Consider the following 23,951-nt stretch of genomic DNA (forward strand, 5'->3'; position numbering starts at 1 on the left):
CCTAAGTTAAATCTATTATCATTTAGAACCAAATTGACACTGAAGAGGTAGGGATTTTCACCTGAAAATACATTGGAAGATCAATATACATTAAAAGATAAAACAGGTGTTTTAAGTACAATATCATTATGGCTGTGCTTTTTCCCATTAGGAAGGGACATGATGTCAGTGAAATTATATTTTGAAACATATGTTGATTACTTCTGACTTTATAAGCTTTAAAATAATACTTGAAATTAATTAAAATTATTTCAAAATATTTTCACATGCTTTTACCTCTTTCTCTTGCTGGCTCAGTGACAGACCCTCCCCAAAACATTAAACATTGTATTGTGGTAAAATTGAAAAATGGATTAAAATCAGATAGATAGATAGATAGATAGATAGATAGATAGATAGATAGATAGATAGATAGATATAAATTATAGTGACATTTATCTCTAGAGCAAAGATTTATTTTAATTTCCATCCCACATATTTTTTTTACATAATACCGACAAGCACAATTAGTAAGAAAGAAAACCACTTAAGTGCATAAACTCCCTTATTACAATGCTGGATCTTTAAGACACAGCTGTCTAGCTATGTCCCCAGCCCAGCAGATATGGGTCACAAGTTGTTTTGGATTCAGAAGCAGTGACCGCACATTATCTTTACTTAACACTTTATTCCAAGGCAATATAAGAAAACAAGACAATAACATAACCCAAGACAGCAGTCAAAGAAAATATTTTATGCCCTTTCTGCCAATTAGGGAACCTCAGAGAGATGATGGCAAGTGGACCTCTTCAAAGCTGGCAAATATTTACCCCACCGCACCTACCCAAAAAAGCACTAGGTTAAAAGGAGCCTTCATTTATCCTCACCAAAGGGCTGGGTGAAGAGCCAGATCTTCTGGCCCCTTCAAAACACCAGGAGGGTGGTAGCTGTTCACATTTTGGGGGGAACCTCATTCCAGACAGCAGGTGATGCAACAGAGAAGGTATGCTTCTGGGGTCCTGATAAATGGCATGCAGAACTCTCCTAGTTAGCTCTGCGCTGAAGTTCCATCCCATGGGAATTTTGACTAGCATGTATGAACCACTTTTATTCACACCTGTTTCCAATGGAGTCATCTTACTGGAGTTTGCCAAAGACAAGTTCATCTTATCTTGACTTGTAACGCTTTGTCTAGTTCTGCCAAAAAGGGAACTATCAAGGTTAAGAAGTATTTGTTTATGTCAGATGGTGATGAGACCATTTTGAAGTTAAGGCATATCTGTGTCTTGAGGTCTTTGGATTGATGGTAAAAAAAATTCATCCTAGTCTACATAAGTGTCCCATTAAGGACAGGGCAAAGCACAGTATAATCCAGCTATAAACCTTTAGTAACTGAAATAAATGTTTGCTTAATTCTAGTCTACATACTGAGCCATTACATGGAAATATAAACTCATATAGAGTTCTATACACCATACACATGAGGGAAAGAGGTAGGTACCACTATCCAATTCCTCCTTGCCAAGCCCAGCATTACAACAGCATACATATCACATACACAAAGATATTTTTGAATATCACATACACTAATCAAGCAGAATTTTTAAAATTAAAAATAAATGTCTAGAGTATTAGCAATATTAATTTGCTGTAGAATCTAAAGATTTATCATGCTTTTTGAGGGAGTAGATTGTATCTATTAATTTTTTTAGTTCTCATTAAAACTGTAGAATCCTTGGTGCTCTCTCAGCTTGGTTGTTTACTTGCAGACATTTTGCAACCCAGCTAGGTAACATCATCAGTGCAAGTGAGTGTGGGGTTTCTCCCTGTTTATATAAAGTTGCTTGCCTTGCCAGTGTTTGAGGGGGTGTGGTTTTCTGCTTAGTAGTTCCTTGACTAGGGTATTGTTTTCTGCTTGATTGTTTGTGTGGTGTTAATCCCTGCTTATCTGGTTATTGGCTGCTGGAGAGGATGTGTTCTGGTCTTTTTGTTTCCTTCTTAGCTTCTTGTTGTCTCTTTTGAATATTGTGCAAATGTGGTTTATCTCTATGTGTCTAATGATGGCTGATTTGTCTGAATGCCAAGCTTCCAGGAATTCCCTAGCAGTTTGGGATTTAGTTTGGTATAGGATGCTCAGTTTCCCAGTTGAAACTATGGTTGAGAGTGAGATTAAGGAGTTTTCACCGTAACTTCTGACTGCTAGTTGGTGTTCATGGATGTGCTCTGCTTTTTAAAACTGTTCTTTTTAATACTGTTCACTTTATATATTTAACATAAGAACATATTTAATAAAATTATAGATTGAGTTGTAAATGTAATCTTTAAATTTTCATATGAGAATCACACACAGCTTTCATTCTTACAAAATAATACACAGCAACTTTCAACAGGATATGGCACAGAAAGTTATTAGATGTTGTAGTCATGATGTGTATTCATAGATAAAGTAAGCCTTTTGCACTCCTGCAACTATATGAGCATAGGTAGCATAATAACTTGTTCTGAAAACCACTTGGATTTTTTTCTATTTGAAATTTTGAGAATATTTTTTATGCTTCAGTTTTGTACTTTTATCTCTTTTCATAGCATCTCATGTTCACTTTTCTGTAAGTTAAGCATCCTAAATCTATTTTTTACATTGATTTTTATATACTGAACATATGTTCTTAAGACCATTTCTTGCTGGCACACTTTAACATTCTAGGTTTAACCTGTATATTTTGTTCTATAATGTGCATCTGAATCTGTCCTGTCAGGCTGGATTGCACTTTTCCATACAGTATTCTGGTTCTGTTATGAAATCTATTTGATTCTGGTAATTGTCTGTTTAGTGATATTCAAGTATAGTCTGTGGTTTGAAGCAACGGTTGACAATAAACAAAAACGTCTTTGCAAAACTCTATTAATCTATTTCCTGAAATATTGTATTTATCCAACCAAAATGTTCCTGTAATTTCCAAGTCGCTCACATTCTAATCTCCCACTGATGGTATTACCGTATTTTTCCAACTATAAGACGATACTTTTTTCTAAAATCCTTACACTAAAAATTGAAGGGCGTCTTATTCAAGGAAGTAAGCTGAGGAGAGAACCACGCGGTTGCAAAACTGCCTATACTTTGTCTCTGCAAACAGGCTTCCTCCTATTGCTAGCCTCCAATCATGAGTGAAATAGCTTGTCTCTGCGAACAGGCTTCCTCCAATCCCGAGTGAAACTCCCCATACTGTCTCTGCAAACAGACTTCCTCCAATCATGAGCCTTATGTAACTGACGTCAGCTGATGCTGAACAAACCAATTGGAGGAAGTCTGTTTGCAGCAACAAGCTATCGGCAGTTTCACTTGTGATTGAATGTAATCAGTTATGCAAAAAAGCATGGAAATAGAGCTGCAGAGAGACGGTTTGGACCTCCTCCCACCGAGTGCATCAGGTCAATGTTACCTAATTACTAAATAAAAATGTGTTCTGCACTATCTTTAAAATATTGATTTCTTAATTTTGGGTTGGAAAAGTGGGGGTCGTCTTGTACATGGGGGCGTCTTATTGTCGGAAAAATATGGTACATCGTTTCAGGATGTTGCATTTAGCACTTCTTGCAATTTGCCATAGAATCCCTCAGTATACTTATCTCCTGCTTCTGGAGCAGGGGGCATAAACTTGCATAATGTTGAATATCCTTTTTTTGGTAACATTACCATTCCATTTGTTCATATGGCCTCAAGCTCTCAATAATACATTATGTAATAATATGATTTAAAATGGACCATTCTGTAATGAAGTAATCCCTCAGGTGGGCATGTGTAGAAATTGAGATCTAAGGAGAATGTAGTCTTTAAAATAGACACACATAGATTTGGTCATATTGGGGAAAAAAGGAAAGTTGAGCTCATTATCTATTATCAAACAGAAAAAAAGTCACACATGTCAAACAGCATTCATTTTAAGGATAAAGCTCATGTATCAAAATCAAAGACAGAATTAACATTATCTCCAACAAGGATTATTCTACCAGAAAAGAACTATTCCAAGATAACAGCCAGGAAGGTGTGACCTACTCTGTTAAGCAAATTAAGATATGGGACCATATGGTAGCTTAAGTATAAAAAACTCCTAGATAAAATTTCCAGTAAAGGAAAATTGCAAATGCATGATCCACAAAATTCCAGAGAATTCCAAGTGGACTTAGAGGAACTGGTTCTGACACAAGGCAATAAAACCTATCATCCCACAAAGTTGTAATCTTTCTTTTTACTTGCTTGCTTGCTTCTCTACTCGCTACCTGGCATCTTGAGCCTGAGTCCATAGTTCCCCTCCCTCTCTCTCCAGCATCATGATTGGACAACAGCAAACAGCAGATTCTAGCACTATCTGCATTTATAAGAATGCCTCTTGCCACTCTTACCACTGAAATAAGAATTTCTGGGCAACTTGTACATTTAAATAAATGAGAATTTCAATTAACATTCCTAGAAAATAAAAATAGTAGATGGCTCCAGCATTCTCTGCCTAAAAAAAATAGCAGTAAATAGGGATGCTCAGAAAAAAGGAAAAATGTAAAGTGAGCTAGTAAGGAGAGTTCTGGAATTAGAAGGGAGTAGGAACATTCTTACTAGTTTGCTTTCTGGTAAATAATATTTGTGATTAGCTACATCCATTGCAGTAGTCATTTTGTGAAAGGGCAAGCTCCTCCGTGACAGCCATGTTGTGAGAATATAAGTGACATGCCTCAAAAGTCCAAGTGAGTCAACCATCCTATTCAGTCAGATAAATCTGAATGTTTAACTGTTACAAGGTTGTGCTTGAATATTTATTTAGTCAACCATTCCTTGCTACTTTTTTCCTGACAAACTCCTCAACTTGAGCAGGTATGGGTTAGGCAGGTAAAACAGAATGAATGTTTTATTGAATCTGTGGCTGCAAATTTGTTCAATTCATTTTAGATTTTAAAAAGTTTGAAATTTGCAAAATGGAATGGAAAAAAATATGCTCCCATGTACACCTTGTTCAAGTCCTAGCCTAAACTGTCATGTTCTTTGCGATTATTTAAAGCATTATTTATAGAACAACAAAACCTCTTTCCATTCAGATGCGCCCATTGCCACCAATGGACAGTTTAGCTTCCAAGAAGGCCTGCCAATAAATATATTGATCATAATGGTGCAGTTCTCTAACTCATCTATCATTTATTTATTCAGATGCTTAAATCCCCATTTTTCAGTTCTTAGGACATTCAAGAAAATCCTAATGAACAGGAAGTTTTTAAGATGATTTATTTATGTATTAAGATGATTAAAGACTCATATATGGGTAATATTTATTTCAATTTCTGAGACTAGGGCTACCATATTTATTTTGCTGCCTGAGGTTGCTACCAAATACAGAACTGAAAGTAGATAAACCCCAAATATAAATATTAGATTTATATAGCCAGAATTCAAATGTGTGAAATCTCAGAGTATTTTTTCTTGGGTGGGATGTCTTTGTTTATACAAAACCCCCTTTTATGTAGAGAGCTGGAAAACAGACAAACAGTTGCAAGTGTCAGAAATGCTGGACAGACTGAAACAGTAGGGAGAGTGATTAATTTATTCACACCTGCCCCTTTAAGTATTTAGGGTCAGAGCTTTAAATTAGTTTATAATTGAAATTCCTTTGAAATTTCAATCTGTCAAATTATTATATCAAATTATAAGTCCAACTAAGAGATAACCCATCTTGTCAGTAGAAATTTATGTCCTTTGGTCTTTTCCTCTCCAATAGGCAAGTCTGGAACAGTAGCTTCAGCTATGGAAGTCAGAGAGACCTTTTCCATGTGGCCAGTTCCTTTGCCCCTTCCCTTAGCTGAAGAAATGGCTGGTTTTTTGTTTTTTGTTTTTTTTATGGGGGGGAAGTGAGCCAGGGCATGCCTCTTTGGAAGATTGGGGAAGTTTTACAGGCCTAAACAGGGAAGTCCAGCAACACCTTTTGCCTTCTCTCTGAGGTGAGCCTGAATTTGATCCCTTCCTCTCTTTCCACCTCTCATCATAGCCTTTAAACTCATCAGGCACTGAGTCTGAAAATGCAGTACTCACTCCCTGATGATAAGCTTATGTCCAAGAAGCCTGGTATTATCCTTTCACCACATCATCTTCAAATATGTGCATAAAACAAATGTAATATACACATACAAAATATAGAAACATATTGATGTTTATACAAAATATAGAACAAAATGATCAGTTTATTTTATTCTTCTAAAAAGTACCAGCTGGTTGGATGGAGGAATCTCCCATACCAGAGAGCAGTTTACTGCTATTGGGGTAGCTCAGAATAAACCACTCATTAGTATATGTATAAAAGGCCATGAACCACTGGTAGCAATCTACCAACATGCTTTGAACCACAATGTTCAATGGCTCCCAACTGCAAAATATGGTTTTTGTTTCCCAGAGACCAGATGACCACTTTCTATAGCAGCAGGGAGATCATTTTGAAGATAGAGGGTGCTAAGGATCACTGGGTTTGATAAGGCTTCTTTCATACTTTAAACATAGGAATACTAAATGTTATATCTCTTTGAGACAAATCAAAATTCAAAGAACTAGTGCATGAATTGGAACAAATCAATTGGGATGTGATTGAATTATGTGAAATTAGATGTAAAGATGAGGGACTGCTCAATGAGTATGGCCACTTGTTATATTACCAGGGAACAAATTATGTTAGACTAAATGAAATTGAATTCAAGAAGCTAAAGGAAAGTATCATAAAAGTTAATGCTACTCAGGCTAATAAGTAGCCTACCTAGCTGTTAAATTGTCTCATGCTATACACTTAACTAATATGGTTGTATACACCAACAAGCAGTCACAATGGTAAAGCAATCAAAGAATTCTATGAACTGATTACACATCAGCTGAGCCAGAAGAATCACCACCTCAAAATCATTATGGGTGATATAAATGGAAGGGTGGCATAAAAACAATCAAATGACATAGTCATCAAAAGTTTTGGATTTGGCAATAGAGACAAACATGGAGCAAGACTAATAGAATTTGAAGAAAAATAACATTTTTTCATTATGAATTTGTATTTCAAAAAAAGTACAGCCTAAAAGTGAAAGAGGTTATATTTTGTCCGATATCAATCCATTTTTATGGATTGTTAATTTTCAATATTTAATATTGGCAGAAATTATCAACTAGTATACACACATTAAGATTCAACATCAAATAGGAGAAGGGAAAATTTGCTGCAAAATGCAGCTTGCAGTGACTATCAAATATTCAAGAATCAGAAATTTGGATTCCAAGTGAAATTATCAAATTGTTTCAGCATAGTCAATGAATTGAACAATAAGAACTTAACTGAAGCTACCTGCTATATAACTGAAACTTTATTATCAATAGCCAAAAAAACTGGTGATACCCCCTCCCCCCCCCAAAAAACCAGTTCAAAAGGCAAAATTTCTGAACAAATGAAGCATGAACAATCAAGCAAAAACATTGTAGAAAATACTGAATTAAACAAGACCATTCAAAATGATTGAATGGGTGATTGAAAGAAGATATTAGAAAGTAAAACCATCAGCTTATATAGACTATGCCTATATAAGAACACAAAACAAGAGCAGATAGATGGAAACAACTCTGAAGCCTGATGAAGACAAAATAAGAAATGACAGATGCATAAAAGCAACTCTTCAAATTCAAGAAATCAGACAACTCTATCTCAACAAATCAGCAAGAAATCTTAGAATTAAACGAAGACTTTATATTCCAAATTATATGCTGACAATGTGGGACAACTGGATATCACCAATTATCTGCATGCTAATGTCCCTGATATAATTCCAGCAGTAGAAGATGCTGTTTACAAACTCAAATATGGCAAAGCAGCTAGTCAGTATGGAATCACTGGAGATATTCTCAAACCATGTGATACCAAAACACATTAAATTTTGGGTAAATTATTTACCTCTGCTTACAACAAAGAAGCAATCCACCTTCATGGAAAGATGTCAAAGACATTATCATACACAAGAAAGGTGATCCAGAAATACAAAATACTACAGACCAATAAGCCTTCCTACGGTTCTGTGCATACTTCTCACCCAAATTATTTCAAAGTAGATCAAAACAACAATGGATTTTACCCAGTTAAGAGAACAAGCTGATTTCAGGATTGGATTTAGTATTATAGATCAGCGGTCCCCAACCTTTTTGGGACCAGGGACCGGTTTCGTGGAAGACAATTTTTCCACGGACTGGGGGAGCGGGGGATGGTTTCGGGATGATTCAAGTGCATTGCATTTATTGTGCACTTTATTTCTATTATTATTACATTGTAATATATAATGAAATAATTATACAACTCACCATAATGCAGATTCAGTGGGAGCCCTGAGCTTGTTTTCCTGCAATTAGACGGTCCCATCTGGGGGTGATTTGGTTGCTGTCACTGCAGAAAACCCTGCTTCACAAAGATAGGATATGGGAAATGGAAGCAGGCTTTTCAGTGCTTTTGTGGCAATCTCAGGATTTTCTGCCTTGACTTTAATCCAGAACGTATGGAGATTTGAAGTTGTCTCAAACATACTTTTAAGGCCACCGTCATTTGCGATCTCAAGCAGTTGATCCTCTTCTAGCATGGACAAAGTCGATTCACCTGGCTTATTTACAAATGGGTCTCGGATCCATTCCTTCCCAGTTCAGGGGTCTTTTGTGGTTGGGAAGTAATGCTCAAACTCTTTTGAAAGCTGAGATAGGTGATCATGCACCAGCTGGGAGAAAGAAGGCCCTGGCTCAGTCTCTTTCAAAATCTCCGCTAATGTTTGAAACATGTCAAAAATCCCAATGTTCACTCATCACCCCCATAATTCCAGTTTGGCTTTGAATGCAGCCACTTTATCTGCCAACTTGAACACAGTTGTCATTCTCCCCTGAAGTGACAGATTGAGTTTGTTGAGCAGGTTGAATAGCTCACACAAGTAAGCAAGTTTTGTGACCCATTCTTTGTCACTGAAATGTGCTGCCAGCGGTGACTGTTTTTCTAAAAGAAATCTCTGGAGTGGCTCTCGTAACTCAAAAACTCTGGCCAGTGATCTAACTTTAGAAAGCCATCTCACTTCTGTGTATAAGAGAAGATGTGTGTGCTCTGCGTCCATCTCCTCACAGAGCTGCGTGAACAGACGTGAGTTAAGGGCATGTACTTTAATGTGGTTGATCATTTTAATCACATCCTGCAAAACATTGTTAAGTTCAGGTGACATTTTTCAGGTAGCCAGCATTTCTCTATGGATGACACAGTGCGTAGACTCACATTCGGAAGTGACCTCTTTGACCCGAGTAGTGAAACCAGAAAGTCATCCAGTCATGGCAGCCACTCCGTCTATGCATATACAGACACAAAATGACCAATTCAGTTTCCTGATATGTAATAATTCAAAGACTTGAATAGTTCTGCAGCTGTGGTGTTGATTGGCAACAAAAGTGCACATAACATAACCTCACTCACATCCTCCTGAAAAATATATTACACAAAAACAACCATTGTTGCCTTGTTGTCAACATCGGTAGACTCATCAACCTGGATTGTGTACCATGGTGACTCATTAATCCTAACAATTGTGCCTCAATATCCTCTGTAATTTCATCAATTCGTCTAGTTACGATGCTAGCCAAAAGAGGAACAAGTGCCACCTTCTGAACTGCAGCCTTTCTTAAAAGTTCACGACAAATGTCCTTAGCAGCAGGCAGGATCAACTCTTCCCCAGCAGTAAAGGGCTTCTTAGCTTTAGCAGTGCGGTTAGCCACTAAGAATTATGCTCTCAGTGCAGACACATTTGGTGAAGTGGTGGCCTTCAATAATTGCTTCTGTTCTTTGTATTCACGTTTTTTTTCTTTTGAAAAACTCCAAAGGCTTGTCTTTTAATGCAGGATGCTTGGTCTCCATGTGGCGAAGCAGTTTTGAAGGTTTCATGGCTTCGTTGGATGGCTGGTCACCACATATTATACAAAGCAGGCTTGGAGAATGTGAATCACCTGTTGCAATGAACCTGTAATTTAAGTAGGACTCTTGGTATTTTATTTTAAATGCAGCTTTCTTTTTGTTGGCAGTCTTAGAGTCTTCTGCTGTCTCATCATTGGGTCTTTCCACCTTTTCAAAGAAGCTCTCCAGTGACGTTTGTTTTTTACTCATTTTGGCTAGGGTTAGCTTGTGGGCTTACCAAAACTGTGACTGAGACAAGTGCGCAGTGCAGGAAAGAGGCGCAGATGGAAGTGGTAAATAAAATAATGGGTGGGCCATGCATGGAGTAAAATAAGTGTCAGATTCTGACTTAAAGCCTGCCACCAGATGCAGCTGTACAATTGCAGTACATCAACTCACTTGCCACTATAAAGCCTGCCACCAGATGCAGCTTGTCACTTGCCACTCACTGATAGGGTTTTGATACGAATCTGCAAGCAATTGATTTATTATGGCCTCTGTGCAGTCAAACCTCTCTGCTAATGATAATCTGTATTTGCAGCCACTCCCCAGTGCTAGCATCACCGCCTCAGCTCCACCTCAGATCATCAGGCATTAGATTCTCCTAAGGAGCGCACAACCTCGCATCCACAGTTCACAGTAGTGTTCGCGCTCCTATGAGAATCTAATGCCACTGCTGATCTGACAGGAGACAGAGCTCAGGCAGTAATGCAAGCGATGGGGAGCGGCTGTAAATACAGATGAAGCTTCACTCGGTCGCCCACTGCTCACCTTCTGCTGTGCAGCCCAGTTCCTAACAGGCCACGGACCAGTACCAGTCTGTGGCCTGGGGGTTGGGGACCCCTGCTATAGATCATATACAAGCAATTCAGCAAATAATTGAATGTTGCAATTAATACCAGATACCATTTTGCCTAGCCTTCATCAACTTTAAAACTTCTTGTTGTTGTTCAGTCGTTAAGTCGTATCTGACTCTTCGTGACCCCATGAACCGTATCGCGCCAGGCCTTTCTGTCCTTCACTGCCTCCCTGAGTTTGCTCAGTTTCATGCTCATTGCTTCAGTGATGCTATCTAACCATCTCATCCTCTGCCATCCTCTTCTCCTTTTGCCTTCAATCTTTCCCAGCATCAGGGTCTTTTCCAAAGACTCCTCTCTTCGCATTAGGTGACCAAAGTATCTGAGCTTGAGCTTCATTATCAAAAAAAAGCCTTTGACTGTTAAATTGAGTGATGTCTTTGAATCCCTACAGAGAAAGGGTATGGAATCCCCACATCAGCCTTCTGAAATCAATATACAGAAATGCCAAAACTATCATCCACATAAATGCAAAGACTGCCACCATCAAAATCTAGTTCAATTATATGATCCAATTTCACCAAAACTATTCTTAGCAAGCCTAAAAGAGATATTCAAATGACTGAACTGGTCTGATGTTGAAATAAAGTTCAAAAATGAACACCTTAACCACCTATCTTGCTGATGGTATAGTCCTTTTCTCCAACAATGCTGAAAACCTTCAAAGATGAATAACAGAATTAAATGATAGCAGCAAGTTATTGGGTTTGAAATTTAACTTGAAGAAGACACAAGTCATATTCAATAACTATTCTCAACCTTTGTGAATAACAAGTGAAAATCATGAACAGTAGAAGATCAACAGTTAGATTATCATGGAAAGTGATATCATAGAAGGAATTGTGAACTGGACTAAACTAAATTGGAGAGCATTTGGGCAATGCTATACTGTATCAAAGACAACATACCAACTGACTTAAAGAGGAAATATTTTAATCAATGTGATACTGATATATGGTTGCAAAACTTGGATATTAAACAGAAAAGCAGTACAGAAGTTGCAAGTTATACAAAGAAGCAAGGAACACCAAATGTTTAACATAACATAATGTGACAAGAAAAGAAATATATACACTGGAGCATAATGAAGTGGGTAGCCTCACAGAAATGGCAATGGGGTGGCCATATTGCATGATGAACAGATCAATCCTGGATAGCAACAATCCTTAACTGGAAACCAATTAACTTTGAAAGATCCAGAAAACACCCAAAGAAACATTGGACAAATGGTGCCACTCAGTTCAAAGGTGTGCTGTGCTGGAATGTGGCAAAGTAGTTGGAAAACAACTGGATAGGTCTCCATCCTGGAGTGAATTGATTTAGACTGAAAATGAATGAATGACTGAATGAAAACAGATACATATAAATAACCTTCTGGAGAATAAGTGGTGCAATAGCATCCAGCTATTAACAGTACTTTAAATTTTTCTAATATAAATCAAATACAATAAAAATTTAAGAGTCTTTTATGTAGACTGCCAAAATGTGAACTGATGAAATTTAACAACTATAAATAGTTTCAATATTTTAAAAAAACAAAAAACAAATTGAGTTCAAAAGTTCAAGAGTACAGATTTGGTGCAGAAGTGTCATATAACACTGCTAAGGAATATTCTCATTTATATTCATCCCGACTACTAGGGCTGCACTAAAGCTTCAAATGGGTGCTTCATATCTGACAGTTTCAAAGAACTATCTCAAAGGTGCTTTGTGTAGCAAACTTGGTTCCCTAGCTTCTAACAGTGATGAAGCTGCTATTTGCTTCAATTTGATATATTTCAGAGTTCCTCTCAGCCTCCTGAAGAACACACCCTATGGAAAAAGGATGGGAAAAAAAATTCTTTGTGAAGTATAACAAAAGAAGGGTGAGATAAATCTTATCATACAACACTGGCCAGGGATCATCAAGGCTGGCTGGCTGTGGAAGCTGGGGTGACTGGCAGAGCCACCTGGCCCAAACACCCTTGCTCAGTTGGTCAGCTTGTGAGATCTCTCCAAATGCCAAGATATTGGGATGGACACCATTAATAGTTGATCAGCTAGCAAATTATTGGGAAAATCCAGCAACTTGAAAGGGCATTTCATGCACTAATAACTTCTCTCAACCACTTTCTAGTGGTGAGAGAAGGAAAACAGCAGGGAGGGATTGCTGATGCTGTTAATTAGGAGTCACAAAACTAAATCTGTGAATCACCCAGAAGAATATTTTCCTAACAATAACCACCATGCAGAACCCTCTAAAACATAATCTTCATCACGACAGAACTTTTGCAACTTCTTGTGGGGTGCTTATCTGTTTGGGGATTTCCTGTGTTTATATCTTTATTGTCTACTAATTTAGATATTGCTTCCTTCACTTCCTCCTCCTCCAAAACTATGTTCATTGTTTCCTCATTAACAAAAATGCAAACAAATGCAAATTATCAGTTTATTAAAGAGTTCATGGGATCTATATACAGTTAAAGTGATTATTTTTAATTTAAAACTTTGAAATGCAGGAGAGAAATTGGGGTGCTAATTTTCAAATTTGGAGCAAGATTTTGTGTGACAATAGCACATTTTTATAGACTTCAAAAGGGTATTAGCTAAAGTAAAATTGGTGGCTTCCATTTTTTTCCCCTGATAGTAAAAAATTGTGTTCTAGAATGATGCTTTTTGCAGGATATTCTGACCTGGAAACTTACCAAACCCTCTGCTACATACTCCTTTTAACCATCTGGAAACACTTTTCAAGATACTATTGCTACAAGTATCTTTTAAACATTTTCAAATCTGTTCACCTTTCCTGAAAAAATGGTTGAAAATAGGAGAGGTATTTGGGAACTCTTACAACTCAACCCTTTAATTAAACCAAATGTGTTCCTTAATATGGGCATCTTACTACAACTTGTTTCCTGATAATAGATTATTTTAAGTGCTGCTACAGGAATATTCCACTCCTTTCTTAACAGCTTTTCATCACTTGTCTTAATAACAGACTCTCAGAGGAATTTCTGCAGGGGAAGGTATTCAACTGTCTTTAACTGGATAAGACTGTTCACTACTACTACATATACTTATCTCAGAGTAAGTGTTACTGACTCTAATCCTGAATAAATACGCATAGGATAGCAAAGCTACATTAGCCCTAAACAGTGCAGCATATTTTTTATCAATAGATTTTTCTGTCATGCTTGCAAGAAAGTTCATGTTGTGAGTGTGCGCATCAAGTATACAACATATGTTATTTTCAATAATGTATTCTAATATGTTATTATAATAGTAGATACGAGAGACATAGAAAATCTATGAGCCTTAACTAATGGTTTGGATTCCAAATGTCACTGCCTTTAAGTCTCAATGCTGTATCAAGAACAATGCATCAATATTCCTTATTATTTTATATGTATATTGAAATAAGGCTATAACAGAAATTGGCTATGGATTTCTTTGAGGCTGAATTGTTATAACCTAACAAAATGAAATGTGGTGCTGCAGCATGGAAAGATAGCAATTCATACTCTTAGCAAGCATCCATTGCTTTTCACTCAAAAAGTCATCATTTATTTGAAATATATATCCAAAAGAGAGCACATGTGTGTAGGAAAGTTACATTCAAAAAAGTATATACTGGATATATTTTTATCTTGATTTTTAAAAAGTAACTGAGTATATTACTGTTTTAAAATGCAATTAGTGGCTGTTCCACTAATTTAGGGATACACACGCGCAAAGTGCAACTTTGCCTTTTTTGGCCTTTTTATCCACCTATCTCTGGCCTTTTTATCTACCTATTGAGTCCTTCCCAAGGACCTTGGATAGGCAGATGTTGTTGTTTGATGGTGTTAAAGGTATCGTCACAGGATATAAGCTGTTCCAAGTAAAGCTGCCTTTTGCAATTGACTGATGGTGATTTTGTCAATGCCAATGGTGTTCAAATGGTGTTCCAAATGTTTTGGGATTACACCTAAGATGCCTATAACTATTGGTACTATCTGTGCTTTCTTTTGCCATAATCGTTCTACTTCTATTTGCAGGTCTTTATATTTTGTGATTTTCTCCATTCTTTCTCTTCTATTCTGCTGTTGCTGCTGTTATTGTTGTTGTTTTGTAAAATGTTCATACATCAATATCTATGATACTGACCTAGAGTGGGCATAGTTTGAAAACCATTTTCATATTTTAAGGTATTTTTTCCTTTGATAGTGGTCTCAGTTATAATGTGTTATCTATCAATAAGTGTCTGTAATTTTCATATATCATTGAGAGCTGGCAGAAAGGGATTTTGAAGGTCTTCTAGTCCAACCTCCTGCCCAGGAATCCTCAGAACAACCCAGACAAATGGCTGTCCAACCTTTGTTTGAAAACTTCCAATGATGGAGTACCCACAACTCAGAAGGCAGGCTGTCCTACTGCTTAATAGCTCTCACAGTCAGGCAATATCTCCTTATTCCAGGTTTGAACCTCTCACTGTAAAGCTTCCACCCAGTGGTTTTTGTTTTACCCTCTAGGCACTATGGAGTATAAATCCACATCCCCTTCCCTGTGACAGTCCTTCAAGTATTGGAAGACTGCTATTATGTCTCCTGTTAGTCCTCTCTTTTTTAGGCTAAAGATACTTAGTTCTTTTAACTACTTTTTATTGGATGTAGCCTTCAAGCCCTTCACTATCTTTGTCACTCTTCATTGCACTCTTTCAAGTTCCTTAGTATCCTTTTTCTATTGTGGTGGCAAAAATTAGACATAGTATTCCAGGTATTTTCCCACCAGTGCAATGTAGAGTAGAACTATTGCTTCCTGTGATCTCAGCATTATACCTCTGTTGATGTAGCCCAAGAATGCATTGGCTGTTTTGGCAGCTATAGCATACTGCTGGCTCATGTTTAATCTACAGTCCACTGAGACACCCAGATCCTTCTATTTCACAAGTACAACTGCTGAGCCATGTACCACCTGTATCTGTACATCTGATTTCTCCTACCTAATTGCAGAACTGTACATTTCTTACAATTAAACTTTGTTTTGTTGGAAAAGTCCTATGTTCAAGGTCCTTTTGAACCCTGATCCTGTCTTCTGAGGTGTTAGCCATCTCCCCCAGCTTTGTGTCATCTCTAAGAATACATATATTCTTTCAAATTCTTTATTTCTTTGACAAATGAAAGAAACTCATCCGGATAGTGTTTCATCAGCTAATATTAATAACCATTATTGAAAAGTTTTAGATCCGCCCCCCCCCCCGAATTCACAGAGTATATGACTTTTGTGGTAAATAATAGCACCATCACCAACAATATCTCCATGTGTATAATCAAACACATCTGGAATAAGAGTTACCTTTTTCACGACCTCTATTGAAGACCTTCACCTCCTTCAAGTTTATTCCTAGGCCTGTCCTCATGGATACAGCCTCTGTGGCGTCGTGTTTTTTGCTTCGTCTAATAGATCCATTTGCATGAGCTCTGTCAAAAAATGTTGAAGGTATTTGACTCATAGTTCTCAACTAATTAAAAGTGAAAGATACATTAATATGCAGGAACATATGACCTAACATAAAAAGAAGAAGCTGTGATGTTTTGTTTTGTTTTTTTAGCTTGCAGTGTTGATATGGTTAATAATGTTGAATATTAAAATGTCTTTAAAAAAAAAACTATCGCTTTGTGAGATCCTTTCAGTGACCTTGCTAAAGAATGGTTAATCCTATAGGAGTGAAATATCTGGCACAGAAATAACATTTTGAAACTCAAATACTTATAGAAAAATAAATTACCTGTCAGACCAGTAGATGTAAGCCCCAAAGACTGTGACTGAAAACATATCCACATTACTTCCCGACAGTACAATCTCCCGATTTCTTCCACTCTCAAGGTCAATTCTTTCTATCTTGTCCATTCGAGCATCACACCAGTATAATTTATTTTCCTAAGAATTAATCAAAAAATAAACTCTAAATATTTTACCCTATCTTTAATTAAGGCAATGAAATATATTGTGATATATTTACTTTAGCATGAATTATATTTAGAAAAAAATATGAAAATTCACCTCAAGGTCAACAGAAATTCCATTAGGCCACATGGCTCCAGTACCAACAAGGACAGTCTTCTCTGATCCATCTAAACGAGCCTTGCCTATACATGGTGCCTGTCCCCATTCTGTCCAGAATAAATAGCTAGAACATGCAAAATATTACGATAAAAAAAGTTTATTGAAATTAATGAGTTGGATTCTGATGTCTATCAATAGAAGGACATTTGTGGAAGTTTCCATCATCACCCTTCGCAATATAGCCCCCCACCCCCCCCAATAGCTGTTCACAGAGTCAAGACACTTGGTGAAATGGCATAACAGAGGGAACAAGCTCCTGCAGAAAAATAAAAGTAAACCAAAGTCTAGAAGAAGAACCCTGGTGCAAATATAACACCTTTATAAAGATAGGATTTTTCAGAGATAAATGGGTAGACCTACAAAATATTTCCAATTTTTTAAAAAATGAAAAATTGCTGGAAAGTATTCATCCTATTTATATTTTTTTTCCCCTTCTAATATGTTCATACATGCTTCTATATTTGCAAATGTACTTTGTGATGTTTTCTTGTCAAGCTAAAATCTGAAGCTCAGCTTGCAAGTTGTAAAGCTGAGTTTCATACCAATCTATTCCTGGTCTTGACTCTTATAGATCTCAGTGCCAGGTAACAGTTTCGAGCCCTCATCTACCTCTGACAATTTCCTAAACGGAAGGAAGGTAGCAACATATCTGACATCAGTTTGCATTCCTGGCAGCCTCAAAAAAAAAAAAAAAAAAAAAACACCACACACCTTTAGATCCCTCCATTCCTCCAATTAGAAATCAGTGCAGGCCCAATGCCATGTCTTCTAACACCAGAGCTGTAGCTGGCTGATCACTATGTTCCAAATTATGGAGAGACTGTTGTTTTACCATCATTCCATTCCTCCCCATGGTATGAGCATCCATCTCCTCTAGAGGTGGTAGCTCACCCCTTTGGACATTCAATGGATTGACCAACAACTAACCATAATGGATTGACCCTGCTTTCCATAGGGGGCCATGGAAATGTCCTTGGAGGGAGCAGTCAGAAGCCATTAGAAAAATAACAGGTACAGAAGAAGCATGTATTAAGCCCAGGTGGGAGGAAAGATATGAGAGAGAGACTCAGACTGACTCCCTCCCCCCCACTCCCTTGGATATAAAAGGGAGGGAAGGGAAAACACAGGCAGACTTCCAAAATTCTGTTACTATAACCTATCTGAAATAAAGTATAGTTCTAATCTTCTGTGGCATCAGTTATCTGATCTAGCTTCTGGGGTTGACAGTTTTCTGGAATATTGTTGGATGAGAGACAAAATGGATCACCCCCCTCCTTTCTAGAATTACTTTGTACCTATAGCCTAATTCTATAGCAGGAAATGTGGTCCCAGAAGCAACTGACTCTGTAAGGTTTTGCTGTACATTCCCGCCAAGCCACAACAGAATCTTCCAGAGATTATGCCTGAGGGAGCTTTTGCATGCTGATCTCAAATCATCTTGAGGTCACAAACATCCACCCTGCATATTGCGAAAACATAGCTTTAGTATCCATAATTAATTTGCCTAATCTATCTTCTCCCTTGCAGGCTGCTTTGTTTGACTAATGCCCATTGGGATAAATTGGAAAATTACCTCCCCAAACCCACTTGGGATCACCCAAATGCAGCCATAATAATAGCAGGTAATTTTAATGCAGAATTGGCCCCCACTGACGCAATCTTCTTTTCACATTTTGGCCATTATTTGTCCCCTTTGAAAGGAAATCCTTAAGCTATGTCATTCCAGGGAAACCAGAATCAATATGGTAGGCTGCGCTTAGTAGAGCTTACCAAGAGTTTTCAGCTCTCTGTATTAAATAGCATAGCAAAAGGTGATCCTGATGGTGAACTCAGGTATTGTGGAGGTTAAGCACAATTGCTTTTATTCTGACATCATGCAATCTATTTAATAAGATGGTGACATTTAAAGTTGTGCTCTTCCCAGACAGTGACCACTTCCCTTTATTACATTTTCTGCTAGCCAACACCAAGAGTAAGGAGGGTGTCAGTGGAGCTAGAATGAGCCACAGGGGTTAAATAGACTGCAACATGGGCACAGATGGTACAACTATCATTAACCTTAGATGAACCTTCCTAGCTTTGGGAACACTTACTTTTTCAAATGCAGCAGAGACCCTGGCCATATATTTGTTGTTGTTGTTCAGTCGTTAAGTCGTGTCCAACTCTTCGTGACCCCATGAACCATATCGCGCCAGGCCTTCCTGTCCTTCACTGCCTCCCTGAGTTTGCTCAGTTTCATACTCATTGCTTCAGTGATGCTATCTAACCATCTCATCCTCTGCCATCCTCTTCTCCTTTTGCCTTCAATCTTTCCCAGCATCAGGGTCTTTTCCAAAGAGTTCTCTCTTCGCATTAGGTGACCAAAGTATCTGAGCTTGAGCTTCATTATCAATCCTTCCAATGAGCAGTCAGGGTTAATTTCCTTTAAGATTGACTGGTTTGACTTCCTAGCAGTCCAGGGGACTCTTAAGAGTCTTCTCCAGCACCACAGCTCAAAGGCATCAATTCTTTGGCGCTCAGCCTTCTTTATGGTCCAGCTCTCACAGCCATACATTACTACTGGAAAAACCATAGCTTTGACTATGCGGACCTTTGTCAGCAAGGTGATGTCTCTGCTTTTTAATATGCTATCTAGGTTTGCCATAGCTTTCCTCCCAAGGAGCAAGCGTCTTTTAATTTCATGGCTGCAGTCTCCGTCTGCGGTGAACTTGGAGCCTAAATAAATGAAGTCTGTTATTGCTTCCATTTCTACCCCTTCTATTTGCCAGGAATTGTTGGGTCCAGATGCCATGATCTTAGTTTTTTTTAATGTTGAGTTTCAAGCCAGCTTTCGCACTCTCCTCTTTTACCCTCATCAAGAGGCTCTTTAGTTCTTCTTCACTTTCTGCCATTAGGGTGGTATTATCTGCATATCTGAGGTTGTTAATGTTTCTCCCTGCAATCTTAATTCTGGCTTGTGATTCTTCCAGCCTGGCATTTCTCATGATGTACTCTGCATATAGGTTAAATAAGCAGGGTGACAGTATATAGCCTTGTCGTACTCCTTTCCCTATTTTGAACCAATCGGTTGTTCCATGACTGGTTCTAACTGTTGCTTCTTGGCCCGCATACAGATTTCTCAGGAGACAGGTAAGATGGTCTGGTACCCCCATCTCTTTAAGAATTTGCCACAGTTTGTTGTGATCGACACAATCAAAGGCTTTTGCATAGTCAATGAAGCAGAAGTAGATGTTTTTCTGGAACTCTTGTGCTTTCTCCATGATCCAGCGAATGTTGGCAATTTGATCTCTCGTTCCTCTGCCTCTTCGAAACCCAGCTTGTACATCCGGTAGTTCTCGGTTCACGTACTGCTGAAGCCTAGCTTGTAGGATTTTGAGCATAACCTTGCTAGCATGTGAAATGAGTGCAATTGTGCAATAGTTTGAGCATTCTTTGGCATTGCCCTTCTTTGGAATTGGAACGTAAACTGATTTTTTCCAATCCCGTGGCCACTGTTGCGTTTTCCAAACTTGCTGGCATATTGAGTTATTTTAAATATTTATTTTAAAGTTACTTTAACAGCATCATCTTTTAGTATTTTAAATAACTCAGCTGGAATACTGTCATCTCCACTAGCTTTGTTGTTAGTAATGCTTCCTAAGGCCCACTTGATTTCACTCTCTAGGATGTCTGGCTCAAGGTCAATGACCACACCAGCATGGACATCAGGGACATTAAGATCTCTCTTGTATACTTCTTCTGTGTATTCTTGCCACCTCTTCTTAATCTCTTCTGCTTCTGTTAGGTCCCTGCCTTTTTTGTCCTTTATCATGCCCATCTTTGCACTAAACATTCCTTTGATATCTCCAATTTTGTTGAAGAGATCTCTAGTCTTCCCCATTCTATTGTTTTCCTCGATTTCTTTGCATTGTTCATTTAAGAAGGCCTTCTTATCTCTCTTTACTATTCTCTGGAAATCTGCATTCAGTTGCTTATATCTTTCCCTTTCACCCTTGCTTTTCGCATTCCTTCTTTCCACAGCTATTTGTAAAGCCTCATCAGACAGCCATTTTGCTTTCTTGCATTTCTTTTTCTTTGGGGTGGTTTTAGTTGCTGCCTCCTGTACAATGTTATGGACCTCCGTCCATAGTTAGGCACTCTGTCTACCAAATCTAATCCCCTAAATTTATTCATCACCTTCACTGTGTACTTACAAGGAATATGATCTAAGTCATACCTGAGTGGTCTAGTGTTTTTCCCTACGTTCTTCAATTTAAGCCTAAATTTTGCAGTAAGAAGCTCATGATCTGAGCCACAGTCAGCTCCTGGTCTTGTTTTTGCTGTCTGTATAGAACTTCTCCATCTTTGGCTGCAAAGTATATAAGCAATCTGGTTTTGGTATTGACCATCTGGTGATGTCCATGTGTAGAGTCGTCTCTTGTGTTGTTGGAAAAGAGTGTTTGCTATGACTAGCTTGTTCTCTTGACAGAACTCTATTAGCCTTTGCCCTGCTTCATTTTGTACTCCAAGGCCAAACCTGCCTGTTATTCCGATTACTCCTTGACTTCCTACTTTAGCATTCCAATCCCCTATGATGAAAAGGACATCTTTTTTTGGTGCTAGTTCTAGAAGGTGTTGTGGGTCTTCATAGAACCGGTCAACTTCAGCTTCTTTGGCATCAGTGGTTGGGGCATAGACTTGGATTACTGTGATGTTGAATGGTTTGCCTTGGATTTGCACTGAGATCATTCTTTCGTTTTTGATGTTGTACCCCATTACTGCCTTTCCCACTGTCTTACTGACTATGAGTGCTACTCCATTTCTTCTAAGGGTTTCTTGTCCACAGTAGTAGATATAATGGTCACCTGAATTAAATTCACCCATTCCCATCCATTTCAATTCGCTGATTCCCAAGATGTCGACGTTCAATCTTGTCATCTCATGTTTGACCACATCCAGCTTGCCTTGGTTCATACATCTTACATTCCAGGTACCTATACAATATTGTTCTTTACAGCATCGGACCTTCTTTTCGCTTCCAGATACATCCACAGCTGAACGTCCATTCGGCTTTGGTCCAGCTGCTTCACTCTTTCTGGAGCTACTTGGAATTGCCCTCCGCTCTTCCCCAGTAGCATATTGGATACCTTCCGACCTGAGGGGCTTATCTTCCGGGGTCATATCTTTTAGCCTTTTGACATTGTCCATGGGGTTTTCTTGGCAAGGATCCTGGAGTGGGTTGCCATTTCCTTCTCCAGTGGACCACATTTTGTCAGAACTCTGTCATGACCTGTCCGTCTTGGGTGGCCCTGCACGGTATAGTTCATGGCTTCACTGAGTTATGCAAGCCCCTTCGCCATGACAAGGCAGTGATCCAGGAAGGGGCTAGTCATATATAATGATCTCATAAACCCCATCCAGCCAATATTAATATTTTTCCAGCATGCTAGAAAAATACTTGTCTGTACCCTTGAAAACAATTATTTGATCAGCATTATATATTGGCTAGGGCACATTAAGGACAGCTTTTAAAGTTTGTAGATCAAACAATTATCCATGTGCCAGAAGTCAGTCAATTGCCCAGGAAAATTAAAAAAAAAAAATGAAAAGAAAAAAAAAACCCAAGTAGGAGTGACTTTTTCAGGATCTGGAAACTAAAGAACTGAGACCTAATGCCACTACAGAATGAAGAGAAGTGCCAAGTCTGTCTTGGTGCTTCTGTCTTAATGTCTCATATCAACAATTCATTCCAAATGCCAGGTGACTGGATCCAATCTATATGGTTTTACATGCTTTTTATATGTTTTGATATTATATTTGGGGGGGTGGGGGTTGTGCTGTTTTTAATTGTTGGAAGCTGCCCAGAGTCATGTATTCAGGATGGGCAGCCATATAAATCAAAATAATGAACAAACAAACATTTCCATCTTTAAGAATGACAACAGCACAAACCTTTACATTACCATGCAGTTGGCTATTAAGCATGCCTAGTAAAAATATACCCACTTCTTTCATTATAATTTATTGGATTGGCTCGACCAGCAGAAACTCCTAGCTGAGGAGCAAGCAGGATTATAGAAGTCAGATCCACAATGGATCAGTATCCATCTTACAATTTCTAATAGAGAAATGGATATATTGGCAAAACACCCCAATATGTTGCTTTTGTTGACTTAAAATCAGCTTTCAATTCTATTCCAATGGACAGACTCTCACATCTACTGATTGGCAGCTACTTTTCCTAATTAGGAAGCTGTACGAAAACACGGTCATCCAAGTCAGATGTGAAACAGCTGGTACCTTCCAATCCACCAAGTAGTGAAACAGGGTTGTATTCTAGCTCCTCTATTGTGTAACACCCATGTGAATTTTGTGATAGATTCCTTAACCAAAAGGAACTCCACCCTCCCAAACTTAGTAGCAGGCATTTGGCAGTACTGCTTTATGCCAATGATGCAGCAATTCTTTTGTTTTTGTGGGAGTTTTTGTTTCAGTAGGAGTCCTTAGTGGAATTCTGTAAGAAGAAATGGTTTACAATCAATGACCCTAAGACTCAAATGATGGTTTTCTTGGAAGGACCTAGTCACCACAAACATCAATGGCAAATTGGAAATAATAATGCTGAACAGGTTTCAGCTTTCAAATGCCTTGGCATAATTTTTCAAGCCTCCTGAGCTTGTCAGGAAAAAAATAGGCTCATTTCTGCTGAAACTATCAATGGCACCAAGGCAATCCTGCTTTTCTTTTTCCCCCATTCTAAATGAGGCAGATGCATAACTGCCACCATCAAGCTTTTTAAAGCTAAAACTATATCTGAAATGCTGTATGGTACACTACACAGGTTTTTATAAGCACTCTTCCACATACTGTACTATGTTTCAAATACTTTATTCCATATGGAAACTGGTATGATTCCATTGGGTGTGGGAATGTATGTTTGCCAATTGTTTTAGTGGGTTAAAGTCCCGTTTTCTAGGGGCTCACTGGCTCTATTGATGTATTTGTTCATACCATATTAAGTTTTAAATGTTCATTATCAACTTAAGGAGTAAATGAAGCACAAGTCTTCAAGAGGAGATCATTT

General features: G+C 38.1%; 1 protein-coding gene across 1 annotated transcript in view; it reads right to left on the minus strand.

The window, feature by feature from the left end:
• The window catches only part of LRP1B (LDL receptor related protein 1B), a 715,984-nt gene that overhangs the window by 179,530 nt on the left and 512,503 nt on the right, over window positions 1-23,951 (minus strand). Inside the window, exons 39-41 of the mRNA XM_088145133.1 lie at window positions 16,826-16,952; window positions 16,551-16,702; window positions 16,118-16,242 (exon numbers count right to left, since the gene is read on the minus strand). Of these exons, the coding sequence (XP_088001259.1) occupies window positions 16,118-16,242; window positions 16,551-16,702; window positions 16,826-16,952 (404 nt within the window). The remainder of the gene's footprint in view (window positions 1-16,117; window positions 16,243-16,550; window positions 16,703-16,825; window positions 16,953-23,951) is intronic.

The sequence above is a fragment of the Python bivittatus genome, unplaced genomic scaffold (genome assembly GCF_059951505.1).
Source record: "Python bivittatus isolate LINGU-HERP-01145 unplaced genomic scaffold, Pbiv_v1 ctg000480_np1212, whole genome shotgun sequence".
Taxonomy (NCBI): Eukaryota; Metazoa; Chordata; class Lepidosauria; order Squamata; family Pythonidae; genus Python; species Python bivittatus.